Genomic DNA, 17168 nt, shown 5'->3' with positions numbered 1-17168 from the left:
CCTTTGGTTTACATTTTTACAGGCAGAAACCGTTCTAGTGGCTTCCATTTGGCCTTTTCTACCATAACAACCATCATTCTACAGCTCAGGGATCAACGTGGGGATTCTAATAGTTACTGAGCATGTCTATTTTAATTACACATTCTAGAACTGGGGAAGTAACCACAGGATGTGTTCAGAGACCCACCGGGCCTAATGTGAGATGAACCTGAGCTAGAACTCCTTTAATCACTTGACCTCCACAAGCCCCTACTCTGGTTGGTAGACACAATGATGTTGTGCGTTTCCACGAATCAGTGTCAAGTTAGAGCCATTGTCTACTAATCTCCCAAAGTCTGATTATTTCCTTCCCCCCAGTGGGCAATCACCCTGGTAGATGGCCCTTTGAGGAAGACTGGGAACAAATTACTAATATACATTTTTAGCAATGGAGCAAGGTACTTGCCAAGAGGACTTGGCCTCTCCTTCATTCAAAGAGTTCTGAGTGTATAAACTGGCTCAAGTATGGAAAATGATAGAGGGGCTGTGATGCTCTGTTCTGGTGGTGCAAGTTAGGACTTCTGTTTGCTAGACCTAGAACTCTTCTGCTAATACCAAGTATGAATTTAGGAGATTGTCCATTTCTTTTTTTCCCTAGGGACACTATGATCAACTGCCAATGTCATAGGTCTCTGAAAGTCAGACAATTCTGATTACTGCTTCAGTTCAGCTGTCCATTACAGTAACGACCCCCATCCAGTTTTTGACAATTAAGTGCCACCTCTTGGTCCCTGCCATCCTAGGATCCCATTATCCCCACTACATTTAGGAATCCCAGTTTGATGGTGGTGGTTTCCAAGATTTATCTGAATACAGAGAAAAGCAATTGCATGTCTCTTCAAAGATGCTGGGACTTCGCTCATAGATTTACTTCTCACAGTCATGAAGGGTAATGTCCTTTGGACCCTCCTGCGGTGGGTGAACAGGTCTTACATGATAAATCCACACTAACATGTCAAACCCCTTGCCCCTAAGCCTTTGGATACCTTCCTCAATAATATCCTAGGCAGTTCTGGCACTTCATTTAGTGTAGGTACTTTGGGGAGGATGGAAGTCAACTGATCAATAGGGTTTTGCTTAGGTCCTTCTCATAGTGGGCCTAGTGGGTCCCTAAACACATCTGATGATTGTTTTCCCAGATTTACATGCATAATAGAAAAAGACATACTCGGGTGCCTGGGTGGCTCAGTTGGTTAAGCGACTGCCTTCGGCTCAGGTCATGATCCTGGAGTCCCAGGATCGAGTCCCGCATCAGGCTCCCTGCTCAGCAGGGGGTCTGCTTCTCCCTCTGCCCTCTTCCCTCTCATGCTCTCTGTCTCTCATTCTCTCTCTCTCAAATAAATAAATAAAATCTTAAAAAAAAAAAAAAGAAAAAGACATACTCAGCAACCATTCAAACAAACTGTTAAGCTTTTTCTAACCCTTGGAGATAACATGTTGTATCTAGAATATCTGCTTGGTGGGCCCTTATCAGTAAATTCAGCCTGATAGAATTTTGTAAGTCTTCATCTTGATCTGTTAGTTTCCTAGGGCTGCTACAGCAAAGTACCACAAACTGAGGGATTAAAAAAACAGAAATTTATTCTCTTACAGTTCTGGAGGATAGCTGCCTGAAATCAAGTTATCAGCAGGGCCACGCTTCTTCTGAAGGCTCTTTGGGATCATCTTTCCTTGCCTTTTCCTAGCTACTAGTGGCCCACAGCATTTCTCTGCGTATTGTTACAACACTCCTATCTCTGCCTCCATCTTCATATGTCCTTATTTCCTGTGACTATATATTTCTGCATCCTCTCCTCTTATAAGGACACCCATTATGACCTCATCTTAACCTCATCTACGAAGACCCTATTTCCCAATAGGTCACACTGAGATTCCAAATGGACATGAATTTTGGGAGACATTATTCACCTCACTATAATCCCACATCCTTAATAGCCATTGGAAATATAACTCCTATATTCTTTTGCATGCTCTGAGTATTTTTAGCATGTGTATTTATTTTTCAAAATTAAAGGAAAAAACCCACCCTATAGTTCTTTGCTTCAAAATACAAACATTTTACCCCCATTTTTCCAGGTTTTTTTTTGAGAAATAACGGATACACATCACTGTTATGAATTTAAGGTGTATAGCATGATGGTTTGATTTACATATATTGTGATATGATTACCGTAATTGGTTTATTAGTAACCATCATCTCATATAGATACAAGAAAAAAAATCTTGTTATTAGAATTCCTAGGCTCTACTCTTAACAGCTTTCCTATGTATCATACAGCAGCGTTAGACATAGTCATCACGTTGTACATTACATCCCTAGTACTTATTTATCTTATAACTGGAAGTTTGTGCCTTTTGACCACTTTCCTCCAGTATTCTTGGAGGAAGAAATATTCTTTCCATCCAGTTTCTCCCTTTGATGCCCACTACTATCTAGTCTCCCCAAACTGGACTCCCAGTCTTGCCCTTTCCCAATCTTTTCTCTAACAAAGTGATCTTTTAAAATAGTCGCCACCTTCCAACTTTTAGTGAGGATCAAGCACAAGCTCCCTCCCTAGCCTAAGGAAGCTTTTCTCCATCTGGTCTGCAGCATCCTTCTTCCAGTTTCATCTTTCGGTAAAATCTCCTGCTACCTACCTGTCTTGTCCCCTAATACTTGCAGGTTTCTGAACTGCCCATGGGTTCCCTTCCTCCATACCGTGGTCCTGCACTCTGCTTTGGTAATACCCCTTGCACCCCTGACTGCCCCTCATCTTTAGAGGCTTCTCCTCTATTCTCTCTCCAGAGATGAAACATTTCGCTCTCTCCTGATCTTTGAGGTTTCTTAACATTTTTCCCTTTGCTCCTTTTCCCCTTACATCAAATTTCACTTTAAAGAATACAGCCCACACTGTTTGTGCTGAGCTTGCTCAACTGCACAGTAGACCAGTTCACCCTTCCGCCCTCACAGTGGGGAGGGACCTAAATCCCAGTCCTGGAGCGACAAGCTGACCCCACACCCAAGACCAAAGCTCTCCGGGCTCGGGGGCGGGTCGTGACGGAGCTGTCACTCGGGGAAGGCCAGGCAAGCCGCACATCACTCAGTCTGCCCACATCCTTCGTTTTATGGTTGACGAAACCCCGCCCGGCTCTGAAGCCCAGACTGACACTGCAAGGTGCTCAAAAGCGTTGGCACTCTTCACACCCTGGGCTGGCCTTCCTCCTCCTCACCGAGGATGCGTTCCTCCGCTCGTCCAGTGTTTTCCCTTCCTCTCCCGTCCCGGGCGGGCCGCAACATCCAGGGAAAGCCAGACGCGCTGGGAACCCCAGGGAGGACCAGCTGTGTGAAGCATGCGCAGTGTCCGCGCCCTGCAGGCGGTCCTAATCGCCCACGGCTCAGCCGGCGCAGCAGCTTGCGCAGGCGCCGCGTCCAAGGGCTCCCCGCCCACCCCGTCCTAGCGGGCCACGCCCCCTCATCGCGGGTCAGAGGCCGCGGGGCGGGCGGCGGTGACGCGTGCGGAAGCGTCCCGCGCAGCCTCGGAAGCCGGCGAGCTGTAGAGCGGCGGCGGCCACGGCCGGGCGCCCCGACGGGAGGGGCCCTGGATCGCTCGGAGGCGGCCGAACCGGTGTGTCGCCGCCGCCGCCGGCGGCCCCATGAGTCGGGGCACCATGCCCCAGCCCGGAGCGTGGCCGGGCGCGAGCCGTGCTGAGAAGCCGGCGCGGGAGGCGGGGGCCGCGTCCCCGGGCCCCGCGAGAGCCGCGGCGCCGGAGGGCGGGAAGGCGGCGGCCGGCGGGCAGCCGCGGATCGCGGTGCGGTGCCCAGCCGAGCAGTGAGTCGCGGGGCGCAGCGGGGACGGGCGGGGGTGCCGGGCTTGTTCCCCTCGGGAAGGGTGGGCGTGGGGTGGGGTGGGGTGGGGTGGGCTGGGCTGGGGAGTAACCGGCGGAGAGTCCTTCGCATCCTCGGTTCTGGGTAAGGTCGTCGGCGACGGAGAGGAATTCGAAGACACTCGTATCCAGTGTCCGTACAAATATTTTTCCTCAGGGCCCGGGGTCTCACAATTCTGGTCACCCAGTGCCCCCTGGTTTTAAATCTGAATAGCTCTAAAGTTAAAACAAAGCTCCAGGAACTTGGGAAACAAACCGGAAAAGCGTACTGTTATAACTAACTCCCAGTGAATCTTTCCTCCGACATGGTTGGGGAAGGAAGTAAGGTTGCTTCTATCACAGCCAAAGGAAAACTGAACCACGCGACAAGTTTGTTCTTGGAAGGCAAGTCGCCGCTTGATGAGCGCCCCACCTGTTGAACAGACTTTGGACGGAGTCTGACCCAATTCTCTTTTGCCCATTAACGGCTTAACTAGCTGTCCCCTCCCCCTTTATTTTTAAATACGAAAGGCAGCGCTGGTTAGATCAGTTATTTAGTGAATTGTAAAGAAGGCAGCATAAAGGCAGGCGTTTATAGTTTTAGCAAGGGCCTGGGAGTGAGATGGAAGCAGAATATAGACTTGAAAGCTGAAACTTTTTCTACGGTTTCAGGTTCTAGGCACATATAAATGCTTTTGAATTCCAAAATTGATGAAAGCACTCAACCATTTTGACAGATAGCTTAATTGGCTGGCAAGTTGAATTGTAAGGTGTGTTCAAATGTGATTTTGTTGTTGTTGTTGGCGTTTTCTGAAGAGGGGTCCTTGGCAGGCCTGCTATGCAACTAGTGTATTACAACGTTGATGTGGATGGTTCTTTACCATGGGCGTTGACATTCTCGTTTATTGAGCATCTAAGTCCTCTGGGATGGTATTATCCACACTTAATGTGTTAATGGCTACTGGGAAGGATTTGGAGTAGGCAGTCTCAAACTCCTGCCTATGCAGGTAACCTAAGTGAGTGCAGCTGACCAGGTGTGGACCATGGGTTTCTGGAGAGCTGTGTCCATCACTGTTGGAGTCAGAGTCCACTAGGTTCTACCCTCTGCCTGCTGGATTTTCTGTATATAAAGAGTCCAAATATCCTGAATTTTTAATGAAATATCCTGATTTTTAAAAAGTAGCATTTTATTTTTTAACTGAAACCACTGTGCAGGCCCATGTGTGAGCTGATGTAGTCTCTGGCTGCAGGTTTGCTCTCTGGGTTAGAGAACGACCTCAGACTCTGCAGAGGGTAAAGTAGGGTGGGCAGTGGTGGGAGTGAGGGGGTGGGGTGGGGGGGTGGTCTTCTGCTTCTGCCCCTCCACAGTTCCTGCTGGTTTCTAACTGCTGCTGACTTCCTCTTGCCCTGGTGGTCAGAGCTGTGACTCCCCGGTTAGAGACCCTCCCCCTCAGAAGCTGCACCTTAGCCTTGAGTGGAGCATTCTCATGCCCCTTTGAGATGCAGAAACTTTGAAGCCAGAACCATGTTCCTAAAAGTATGCATAGTTATTTGGCAAGTTTTTCTGCTGGATGTGGTTTCCAGAGTCAGAACCTGGGGAAATAGGCCCATGGTGGGAAGGAGCACTCTTTCCTGATGAAAAGGTTTTGAGGCACACCCCTTCTTACCGCTGTCAGTAGATTTACAGACAGTCTGAAAGGAATCTAAGAAAAAAAAACAGCTTTGGTTTGTCATTTACACATAGGAAACTGAGTTGCAGATTCCAGAGGTGCTTCTTGACCAGGGAGACAGGGAGTAGGTTTCAGGGCCAAGTTCTCTGATGCCTTGGTGGGAACCTGCCTCCATCTTTTTCTGGCTTTCTCAGCAGAATCAGGCAGAGGAACATGATTTATGATGACCTCTCCCCTTCCCTCCTCTAGCTCATTTGAGAGCTGCCGTTGGCTGGCATCCCCTGGACAAGCCCTAAGGATGGCTCACAAGATGACTTACGGTCTGATTTGGAGAAGTCTTAGGTCACACCAGATTTGGTTGACTTTTCTTGGAGCTTCCTTACTGTTTCTGTGAGCACATCTGCTGTGCTCTATCCCCTGCTCACCCCGCCCCTGCATTTGAAACTGAGACTGTGTCCACTTCTTGCCTTTAGCTAAGGAAGCTACCATCCTTGAGGACCAAGATGGTCCTGAGACATGGTCGGTGGCCAGGCTAGACATGCTTAGGGAATTGAGAAGCAAGACTACTTCAAGGCCGGTCTTTGCCTGCCTGATGGGGGGACATGGTTTGAATCTAGGGTCCATATGCTGACTGTGTGTGGTGGGGAGCAAATGTCCGTGAACCCCTCTGAAATTGAAGGTGAAATTTTATGTGTATTTGTTTTTCTGGCCTGAGGTTCTGACGAAAGCTATGGATTTTCAAAAGGGCTGTGAGCAACGAGTTTCTAAACCATTGTTCTTGGGTGTTGCTAATGTGCTGTTGTGCGAAAGTGTTTTCCCACTCGCCTCACTCCTTAGCTCCCGTGGGATATGTTTGATGGGGTACCAGCCACTCCCTCCTGCCCCTTCTCCCACCTAGAAGTAAAGACTGTTTCAGACCTCATTGTTGAGGATGTCTGGGTTGTCCCCAGCTACCTCTGGAAGTCACGTGGAGTAGCATGAGCCAGTCATGGAAAGTCCACTTGCAGAAGGGAGATGGAATTTTGGCTTGGGTGCCGGTACTTTCCTGCATTTGATGTGTTGTTCACCCATCTCTACAACCGCTAAGTGGTGGAGAAAGGCTGGGTTGAGTGGTCTTTGCTTTTCCTGTGCCTTTGTGGGAAGGTACATTGGCGTCACAGTGGTTGACACTGTCTTACCAACACTGCCTGGGCCGTGGGTCTTCTAGGGTAGGCCAAGTTAAGCATGAACTACAGTGTTCAAGTTCAGAAAGCTGAACAAAGCCATAGTTAGCTTTTTTAGACAATTAGGGGGGACTTAATGCAAATGTTCATAACGGTGAATGATTACAATGCTGTCTTGTTAGTTTTGCATATATGTTAGAATTGACTTTTTTCATATTACATGTATCAGAAATTGAAAAATTGGCTCTACAGAAATGTCTTGCTTCACTGAGCTCTGTGTTTCTAGTTGATAGCTTTTGTTCTTGGCAACGGTATAATTTTGTCTCTGTAGTAAGCATTTTTTAATTAAATTTTGAAACATTTATTGTTATACAGGTCTTTGAACAGAGCAAGAGAGGTTATAATTTGGTCTGCAGAATCATGTCATTCATTCAATCATGTTTATTGCCTTTATATTAAGAATAAAATATTTCATCTCTAGCTTAAGAGAAAACCAGACCTTGAAAATGCACACTTTAAAATAACAGCGTGCTAAACTAAGAATTTTCTAAGTAGAACTTATTAGGATTTTGGTTTTAAAATTTAACTCAGTTGTGTAATTGAGCATGACTCACATGCCATTGTCCCCAAGAAATCAAGTCACTTTTAGGACTTTGTCTTACTTTTCTAGCTATCTGTATGTTTTCTAGAAGGAAACCTTTCGCCGTAGTGATCATTTGAGTCTTTGGGTTTCAGTGGCCTCTTTAGTGCCAAATGGTAAGCACTCTCCATCCCCACCCCAACTTGACATACAAACAAAAAGGTTACTAAATTTCTGAAACTGGTCATCATTGATGATTTTATCTTACAATGCAATATCCTTTTTCTTTTCACTGTCTTCCCTTCTCATAACAAAAATTCAAACCTCTAGTTTAGCTATAATAAATAGACAACAAACAAATAATATATAAATATAAAATATAAATAAATGTGTAATATATAAATATTTTGTCATTTTCAGCCTTAATATTCTGATACTTAAAAAGGTTAAAGCAAAAGATTATTATTATTTTTTTTTTTAAATTTTATTTATTTATTAGAGAGAGAGAGAGAGCACGAGAGGGGGGAGGGTCAGAGGGAGAAGCAGACTCCCCGCTGAGCAGGGAGCCCGATGCGGGACTCGATCCCGGGACTCCAGGATCATGACCTGAGCTGAAGGCAGTCGCTTAACCAACTGAGCCACCCAGGCGCCCAAAGCAAAAGATTATTGAGTGAACTATTTTCTTAAATAAAATTTTTATTTTTCTTGTTCTCACAAATCTCTCTCCCTCTCTCTCTCTCTGGTTGGTTGTCCTTATGTTGGATGACTGTTTCATTTTGGCTGTTAAGTATCTTCTTTCCTGACCATAGTAATTGAATGTATTGCTTGAACTTAAAATTTATTCTCTCTCCAAGGAATTAGAGCTTTAGTATCATTTTTAAGGTGGCCTTTAAAGGCGATATTACAGTTTCCTTAGTGGCCTAGTAAAGTTAGCAAATGTCCTTGGATACTTGTCCTTGGTGGCCAGGCAAGTTAGCAAACATTTGTGCACAGGATCTGAATGAAATCTGGTTGTGGTTAAAGTAATTTGAATGCATGCTGACCTCCCATTTACCCATTTCTGCTTTGCTGCTTTTGTATGTCTTGAATCAGTGCTTTTTTATTTCCAATAATCTTCCTTTCTACTCTGTCTTCCCTTCACATTTAGTTCTCACGTTGATTTCTTTTCGTTCCATTCCTCCTGGCCTTTGTGGGAATTTTTATGTGTGGCTGTACCAAGAGATGCTTGTTTGGAGAACTTCCTCTGGGCACTGGTGTTGCGATTGCATTTGGGGTATTTTGCAGATTAAAAGGAAAAGGACAAAGGGGGAGGCAAATATGCCTGTAGCAGAGCCACAGAATTCGCTTGAAGTACAGTTTTTAACAACACGTAGATTCGTAGTCTGGTAGAACTTAAGACCTGGAAGAGGAACCGTTCAGATTGTACAGATCTTGTCCTCTTTTCTCACTTTGAAGATGAGAAAAACTATGGCCCAGATTAGGGAAGTGGCTTGCCTGAAGACATGCTTCTGATGATGTCAAGAAAGTAGTTCACTTCAGTGCTTGTTTTGTAGGCTCAGAGTTTCTCTCCTATTTGATAAAGCTGGGAAGGAGGCCAAAAGATAAAATGAAATTATTAAAAGAAGAACTAACACATATAGTCACTTTTGATTTTAGGCATTTGTTGTATAGTCCCTGTGAATCTGGTTTCGGTTTGCTTTTACCTCTGGCCATGGGCTTCCTGGGTGACACCATACTTTTTACTTGGAATCTCATGGGGGTCAGGGAACATGGAAAGTACCTTTTCCTAAGAGGTTCCCTCAGCCCTACGGTATTTTAAAAAATAGGCACAGACACACATCATTACCTTTATTTAGAGAGGAAAAAGAGGAGTAAGGAATGAATTGTTTGTTAGTACTGTGCGCTAGTGGTGTAGTACGAGAATGAGAATAGCAAACTTTTTGGAGAGCTGATATTTTACATGTGTCCATTTTCACAACAGTCTTTTGGGGTGAGTTCTCTCACTGTCCTTTTTACAGTGCTTACATTTAAGTGGTTGAATTTAGGCACGGAGAGGTATGGTTACTTCAGTTCCATGGTCACACACGCAGGGCTAATGAGGGCTGGAGGGCGGAGTGGTTAAAACCTGACCTTGTAACTTCTGGGTCTCTGCTCTGGCCATGGCATTCTATAGCCGGGTCACCCATACCGTGTGTGTCCTGATGTCTTAGGCAGTGAGCCGTTCCAGCAGAGGGAATGGACTGAGCCAGTCACCAGTGTAAAAGCAGAGGCTAAGTGTTGGTCAAGTGTTTGGACTGAAGCGGGGGTGTGTGTAGGGGAATCACGGAATACAGGCTAGTGTGGTGGGTTGGGTCCACCACATAAGAGACTTCCCTGCTTATTTGGGAATTAAAGGGTTTCAGTGAGGTGGGGGAAGGTGGGTATGTTAGATTTCCCACTTCAGTCTGCTTCTCTCAGTATCCCTTCTTCATCTGCTCACCTCTTCCTTCCTCTTTCCCCCTGCTACGCTGGGCCGTGTACCAGGAGCTGGGGTGTCGGGGGAATTGGGGATGGGAGTATTTCAGGTCATTCGCTTAATTCCTTATTTGTTACTGACCTTATTAACTCCTTCCTGTGTTTCCTTGCGCCTGGAGCCTCTGTCTTGTGTGGAGATTGGGCTGTGCTGTCATGGGGAGGAAGCATAGGGAGTTGGGGGTCTGGTTACACTTTATGTGTACGTCGGCCAGTTGCCTCGCTTCCAGCTCTGGGGGTCTCCTGTACCCTGAGAAGTCCTTGGCTCTGCCAGTCCCCGAGCCCCTCTGGGGTTTTTTTCAGGTTTACCGTCTTACCATCCAGCAGATGTTCCTTCGCTGGCATGGAGGCTCTGTTGTCCTTGGTCATTTACTGTTTCTTTGTCCCCTTTTGGACTGTTTGGGCTTTCACATGTCTTGTGGTTTTAGTAAAGATAGGGTTGGTATTTCTGTTTCTCCTCATTGTCAGGTTGTGGCTTATCTTGAGGGGTAAAGGCGATAGTCCTTGTCTAGCACCCAGTGGGCTTTTTTTCCTTTCTGGTACGTAGCAGGTTCTTGTTCACTCACTAAATGAGACTAGAGACTTAAGAACAAAGTCAGTCAGAGTGGCAGCACTTCAAGTATGTGGGACGAGAGGGATGTGCTCAACAGAATGTGGCTGGCTGCTTCAGAGTGGGGGTTCAGGGAGCAGGAGGAGCCTTGGGAGGGTTTTGAGCTTTGGGGACTTACAATAATTGATGTTCTCCTATCCTTGTTTTTAAAGCGGTGATTGTAAAATTGGCTTGTGACATAATAAAGCACTTGGCCTTCATTCCTGTGTAAATACTTTTATTAGTACTGTCTCCATTCTTGGAACTTGATAGGATCGTGACAGGGCGTCGTTGATAAGACACATGCTAAGATGCTTACCAACGTGGTTGAGCCCACATTAATAGATGTTCCGGTTAAAGAGGCCTCAGAGCCATGTAGCCAGTGGAGTGATGTTAAAGTGTCTGATTTAAATTAAGAAGCTCTGAAGTGGAATGATAGAAGCATGAGCATCCGAGATTTAAGATCCATATTTATATCAGATCATCATCAATGTAATATGAAAAAAGTTAAACATTTAGTGTCTGATAAATTTTTTAAGCAAGTGCATATTGTAATAGGGAAAATGTCAGTGCAACAAATTTTTGAAATGTCTGATTTGGTGTGATTTCAGTGAGGAGGACATGTATCGTGACGCGGATGAAATAGAAAAGGAGAAAGAATTACTTACACATGAAAGAGGGTTATCAGGTATGTTTGGAATTGTTTTATTCATAGAGTTCTTACTACTTACAGTAGAAAATGCAGTAAGTCGATATATCCATTTTCATAAAATGCTGAGATGTGCTTCCTAGGAAACATTCTTATGCATATGGTCTTAGCTGCATCTAATTATTCATTTTGCTGACGTATGTTTGGGGAATACTGTTTCCTGAGGTTTTAAAATCGTAATGCAAATATTCTCCCTGTGTTCTTTACATTCACATCATTTTTGCACATGTGAGGATTTGTTCACTCTCTTGACACCACCCTCTCTCAGTCCGTGATTTCCTTCGTATTCTTAGAGGGAGTGTTGGAGTTGAAACGCACTTTTCACTTCAAACGGAAGGACTTCTTGGGAAGCTTGGCTCCCTGTGTCTTTGCACGCACATGGCCATGTGAATTTGATTGACTTGTAAGAAAAAATGATCATGGGATCACGAATTCCGTCATCGTGTCATGACCTTTTGTCCATGTTTCTGCTCAGTCAGGCCTGCTCTTTTGCCCCCACCCCTCAGACCCCTGTACCCAGGGGCCCGTTGCTGCTAGGGGGAGGCAGGACCCCTGGCCGCCTGCGCCGCGGGCAGGCCCGACTGGGCTGTCTGTGGAGAAGAACCCCCCACTTCCCCGGCTAGCTCGGGCTGGAGCTGAGGGGATGCTGCACTTGGGGGATACACCATAAGTGACTTGCAAGTGGCATTCTCTCTCATGACCTGCTGCTGGTTAGTTCTGAGCACTAGCTTGTGTTTGGTTTATGGTGAACAAAAATACTGTCGTGTGTGTAGTTAGGAACAAATGGTGCAAAGTGGGGTTTTTGATCATTTTCAGGTCTTTCTTGAGTCATCCTCACAAGAATTGGCGGAACTCTTTACTGTGGTAGCCACAGCAGACCAGCTTCTCTGTAGTTGTCCCGTCAGGCGAGTTCCCGGGGCCACCTGTCCCGGTCCTCCACGAACTGCAGAGGATGCTCGGTTTCTGCTGCCGCCGTTGCACACCGTTCACTTCGGGCCGGAGTCCTCGTTAGTCGTAGTCCTGAGGAGAAAGTGCTACCTCCGTCGTTGTGTGTCCCCGCTGCCTTTGCAGGGACTCTTGCTTTCTCTGTCACTCTGCAGGTGCCCTGCTGTGGTTCTCCCTGTCCGCCGGGGAAGCCCTCCCTCCGCAGGTGTTTTAGCTTCTGAGGGAGCTGTGTCATTTCCGGCTTTCGTCTGAGGTTGCATCTTAGTCCTTCTGGGTTCTTGCCCTTCCTGAAATAAGATCCTTTGGAAGTGCCTCTGTAAGGGTCTGTCCGTGGGAAGCTCTGTTTGCTTGCAAATTTAGTCTTATCTTTCTTTTTTAAGAACTCCAGGTGAATAGTTTAATCTTATTGAAGATGGGTAGTTGACAGTACTGCAGTCAGACTAATCCTTGGTAGATAATGTGTTAGGTGTTTTTGTCTTCTCTTTGTCTTCAGTGTTCTGCAGTTACTTTCTGCTGTCTGTTAAGTGTGGACTTTTTTTTTTTTTTTTTAAAGATTTTATTTATTTATTTGAGAGAGAATGAGAGACAGCACGAGAGGGAAGAGGGTCAGAGGGAGAAGCAGACCCCCTGCTGAGCAGGGAGCCCGATGCCGGACTCGATCCCGGGACTCCGGGATCATGACCTGAGCCGAAGGCAGTCGCTTAACCAACTGAGCCACCCAGGCGCCCTTAAGTGTGGACTTTTAAAAACCTACTGCTTGAGGTCTTCTTTTTGAATCCCTCGATGCCTAGTTTTCATTAGTTTGGGAGAATTCTCAGCCATTATCTTCTTTTCTTATTCTCTCTACTTACTCCTTCCAGAACTCTAAGTAGATGTTTGCTCACCTCCTTCAGTCATCTGAGTCTCTTCATGACATGCCCTTTCATAGATATTTTTATCTTGTAGCCTCTGTTCCATTCTGGACAGTTTCTTCAGGTCTATTTTCTTTTTTGGAAAAGTTCTGGGGCCGCGTGGCTGGCCCAGTCAGTGGAGCCTGTGACTCTTGATCTCGGGGTTGTAAGTTCAAGCCCCACATTGGGTGTAGAGATTACTTAAAAATAAAATCTTAAAAAAAAAAATAAAGAGAAATGCTGTTTTCTCCCAGATTTGCCTGGTCTCTTTTTGATAGTTTATTGCCTTTTGCTCATGTTTCTTACGCCTTTTATTTCTTTAAGTATTTAAAACATACTCTTCTGGGTCTCATAATTTCATTCTCTGAAAATCTTGGCAGGTCTAATTATGCCCGTTGCTGTTTTTGCTTATTTCTTGTTTCTTCAAAGTTTGAATTGTAAGCTCAGCTTTTGCGTATCTGTGTAGGGCTTGTGTAGTCTGGCTTGAGTGGGAGAGAGTTCAGCCTTATTCTTGCCAGGCACCCACCGTGTCACCTACTCTGGGCCACATTATGTTAATTTCTAAATTTGAGTTTCCAGGGTCTTGTGGCTAGTCTGAATTCCCGTCCTGTCCCTGTATGAGAGCCAGCCTGTGGTTATGAATTCTCAGGGAGACTTCCTCTTTCCCAAGCCAGAGCCCAGGCCAAGGCAGAAAGTTTTCTTATGCTCTCTGTTAGTAAAAAAAACACTCCTCGCTAACAAAGGGGTTCCAGGGTCAGCGAAACTATGGCTTCCTGGCCAAATTTGATATGCTGCCTGGTTTTATAAATAAAGTTTTATTGGAACTTCTTATTTACCTGTTGTCTGTGGTGGCTTTCACACATGGTAAAGTTGACTAGTTGTGACGGAAACCTTATGGCCCTCAGAGCATATGTTATTTACTCTCTGGCCCATTACAGAAAAAGTGCGATTCTTCTCCTCCCCAGCCCACCCTCTGACCCAGAGGCCCAGCTTTCTGAAGTTCAGTATTAAGTTCCCATCTTTCCAGGTTCTGAATCCTTGTCTTTGTCGCCATATGGTGGTTAAGGACCAGACCTCTTGGTTATTTGAGCTCCTGATTACCCCTCTGGTTTTCAGCTTCTCCTTTGGGTTTGTTTTGGTTTGTTTTTGTTTTTGTTTTTGACATTAGTAATGTTCTTTCTTGGAAACAGTAACAGTCTGTGTAGTTTGCATTTAAACAAACTGTCTTAAACTCGAAGCTGCTTGAGGTCAGGGACTGCCTGTCCTGTGCCTCCACTTCTCTCCTAAAGGAGGGCTTGCAGGGGCTGTTGGAGCCCTCCTCCCAAAGAACAGCAGCAGGACGGGACTCCCGAGTATCAGTTTGGTGCTGGCAGCTGTGTGGGTACTCCGTTTCCCCATCCTTGCTGCCCCCCCGCAGGCCTCTCATTCAGCACAGGCTTATGGCTTGTGACTTGGCCTCCTGACCCGGTGAGGTCCCCTGCCTCCTCCTCTCAGTTCTGAGGCGGTGGACCTGCCCGCCTTGCCCACAGGCCAGGGCTTACCTTGGTGTGGGCAGGAATGAGGGCTGCAGGCCAGGAGAGCAGGAAGGCTGCACTTTGTTCTCATGAGGTCCTTCTTGAGCTGGAAATGTGCTCTCTGTTCAGAGGGCTGCCTGGTGGGAAAACATGGCCTAATCAATGTCCTCACTTCTGGATGTTTGCCGTTCCTTGTACTTGTACTTTGTGGGGAGGTGAGTGAGAAGACAGATACAAGGAACTCTTCCTTCCACTGAGTAGGCACTCCCAAGTTTCTTGAATTTAAACACTGATGGGTCTGTATTTAGGATTGGCTGGGCAGCATTGGTATTTGTGGTCTCTGGATATTATGCTTCCAGGGTGTGTTTCACTTGTAAGCCAGTCCTAACTTATGCCACAGAATTATCTGTAACCCGCAAGAAGGACTTTGTGCTCCTTACTCATCCCTGCATCTGTCACACTCTGGCTTGTCAATGCCCGTAGTCTTTTCTTCTTCAGTAGTCTTTATTCTTTTTTTAAGATTTTATTTATTTATTTTGACAGAGAGAGAGAGAGAGAGACAGCGAGAGAGGGAACACAAGCAGGGGGAGAGGGAGAAGCAGGCTTCTGGCAGAGCAGGGAGCCCGATGCGGGGCTCGATCCCAGGACCCTGGGACCATGACCTGAGCCGAAGGCAGACGCTTAACGACTGAGCCACCCAGGCGCCCCTTCTTCAGTAGTCCTTAAATCCGTTCAGGACAGAATCTGGGTCTTCACTGCCTTGGTAACCCCAGTTTCTAGCTCCGTGCCTGGCACATAGTAGACGTTCAGTAAATATGTGTTGAATCGAGCTGAGTGTGTTTTTAATTTACATCTTTCCTCAGGAGTAAATACGTTATAAGGTACTTCTGTGTTTATATCTTAATTTGTTTGCTAACATTTACTTCTTCAATAATTTTAAAAGGAAGTCAAGATATGCCTGAGCATTACTTCACTTTCTTCCTAAAACACACATACCCATGTGCGTGTGTACGTGTATACCACAAAATCAACCCCCAAACCTTACGTGTTAAACAAGGAAAATATAAAGCCCATTTTTTAATTATATAATTTGTCTGATTGCAAGTTGTATTTTAAATGTCTTACAAGAGTTAAGTGAGGTCTGTAGCTCAGCTAACATTGAGAGCTGCATTAGTTTCTGGCTTATTATCAATACCTTATAGCCTTTTGGGATGAGGGCAGAGTATAAATAAATAAAGACAAATATATTTTTTGTTATAGTAGGTGTTATCTCTTTATATAGTGGATATAAAAACTACTTAAAAATCATTAGATGTATTTTTTCATAGTTCAGGCTACTGCACGATTAGTTTGATTAGAATAATATTCTTCTTGTGTCCGTGAAATTCCAAGTGCTAAGGACACAGCTGAGACACAAAATAAGCCCTTGCCCTCAAGGGAACTCATGCATTACTGTGTCCGTGGGTGTGGGTGTGAGTGGGGGTTTAGGGAGAAATGCAGAAAAAGAAATATGTCAGGTGTTGATCAGTGCCCAGAAGAAAAACAAAACCGTGTAAGGGGAGTAGAGTGAAGGTATGTATGTGTGACATTATGGGTGACATTTGAGCAGAGACCTGTAGGGAGTGCCGGAGCCCCACAGTGTGTGGGAGAGGTCCAGGGGAGGCTGGCTGCTGGTCGGGCTGATGGAGTCAGTGTGGGGAGGTGTGGAAGCCGAGGCCAGAGAGGCATGGGGGGGGGGGCGCAGGACAGGGGACTGTTGTAGGAAGTGGGGACATCGATGCCACTCCAGTGGGAGGCTCTGGAGCTCTCAGAACCCAGGAATGATGGCAATTGTCTGACTGAAGTTTTAAAGGCATTACTCTGGCTTTCATGTGGAGAAGAAGGTATGGTGACACTGGAGACCCATTGGAAGACCTCCGGGTTATCTAGGAGTGAGGGGGTGGGGATAGGTAGTGGCGGGATCCTGGATCTTTTTGGAACGAAGTTAGAGAAAACGTAACCTGAGTAAAGCAGTACTGTTATTTTGATTATGCTTTGTTCCATTACCCACCCACCGCCCTTTCTGATTCTTCAGCAGAAGCCAGACTGAGTGTAGCTCCTGAGATGGACATCATGGACTACTGCAAAAAAGAATGGAGGGGAAATACACAAAAAGCCACATGTATGAAAAAGGTATGATGCCTAGATACGCGAAGTTGCACGTCTTTGAAATAGTCTGTCATCAGTAGTTACGTAGTATGTCCTTTTATATTTTTAGACGTAGTTACTTTAGATCATGTAAACATTGGTATTCTAATTCTAGAGATGAGGAAACAGACTCCAAAGGTAAGGGACTTGTTTCGAGTCACAGTATTAATATAGGGCCAGCTTTAGTTGTTCAGCAACTTTGTTTCTTTGGAAAACACATCTAAACAACGCTGTGCTGTTCAGAGTTGGGCCAGTCATTGGTTGTCCTCTTGGGGTCATTTGGGAATGTCCTTCTGGCCTTGTGTGGTAAAAGCTTTAGGGACGGGACCAGCAGATGCCATCCCAACTGCTGTCCCTACCTGGCTCTGGTCTCCTGCCCTCCTGTCCGAGGGGCCTGGGCTCTCCCGCACTCCATGTGCAGAGGGATCTGAAACTAATCCCTTCGTTTAAGGTGTCCCTGGAGCTGATCCTCCTGGTCCTGTCATGTACATTGACGACCCTTAGGGAGTGTCCAAGGCTGTGGGACAT

General features: G+C 45.9%; 1 protein-coding gene across 2 annotated transcripts in view; it reads left to right on the top strand.

Annotated features, from left to right (window-relative positions):
• The first annotated feature begins 3568 nt into the window (after positions 1–3568).
• Positions 3569–17168, top strand: part of OTULIN (OTU deubiquitinase with linear linkage specificity) — a 31608-nt gene continuing 18008 nt past the window's right edge. Inside the window, exons 1-3 of one of the 2 annotated variants that reach the window (XM_021702511.2) lie at positions 3569–3848; positions 11007–11083; positions 16531–16625. In XM_021702511.2, the coding sequence (XP_021558186.1) occupies positions 3673–3848; positions 11007–11083; positions 16531–16625 (348 nt within the window). In that variant the 5' untranslated portion in view covers positions 3569–3672. Of the gene's footprint in view, positions 3849–11006; positions 11084–16527; positions 16626–17168 lie in introns of both variants that reach the window. The other variant, XM_021702510.2, reaches the window with a different exon arrangement.

This window comes from Neomonachus schauinslandi, chromosome 7, assembly GCF_002201575.2.
Source record: "Neomonachus schauinslandi chromosome 7, ASM220157v2, whole genome shotgun sequence".
NCBI lineage: Eukaryota > Metazoa > Chordata > Mammalia > Carnivora > Phocidae > Neomonachus > Neomonachus schauinslandi.
This window is presented reverse-complemented; position numbering and strand designations above follow the sequence as displayed.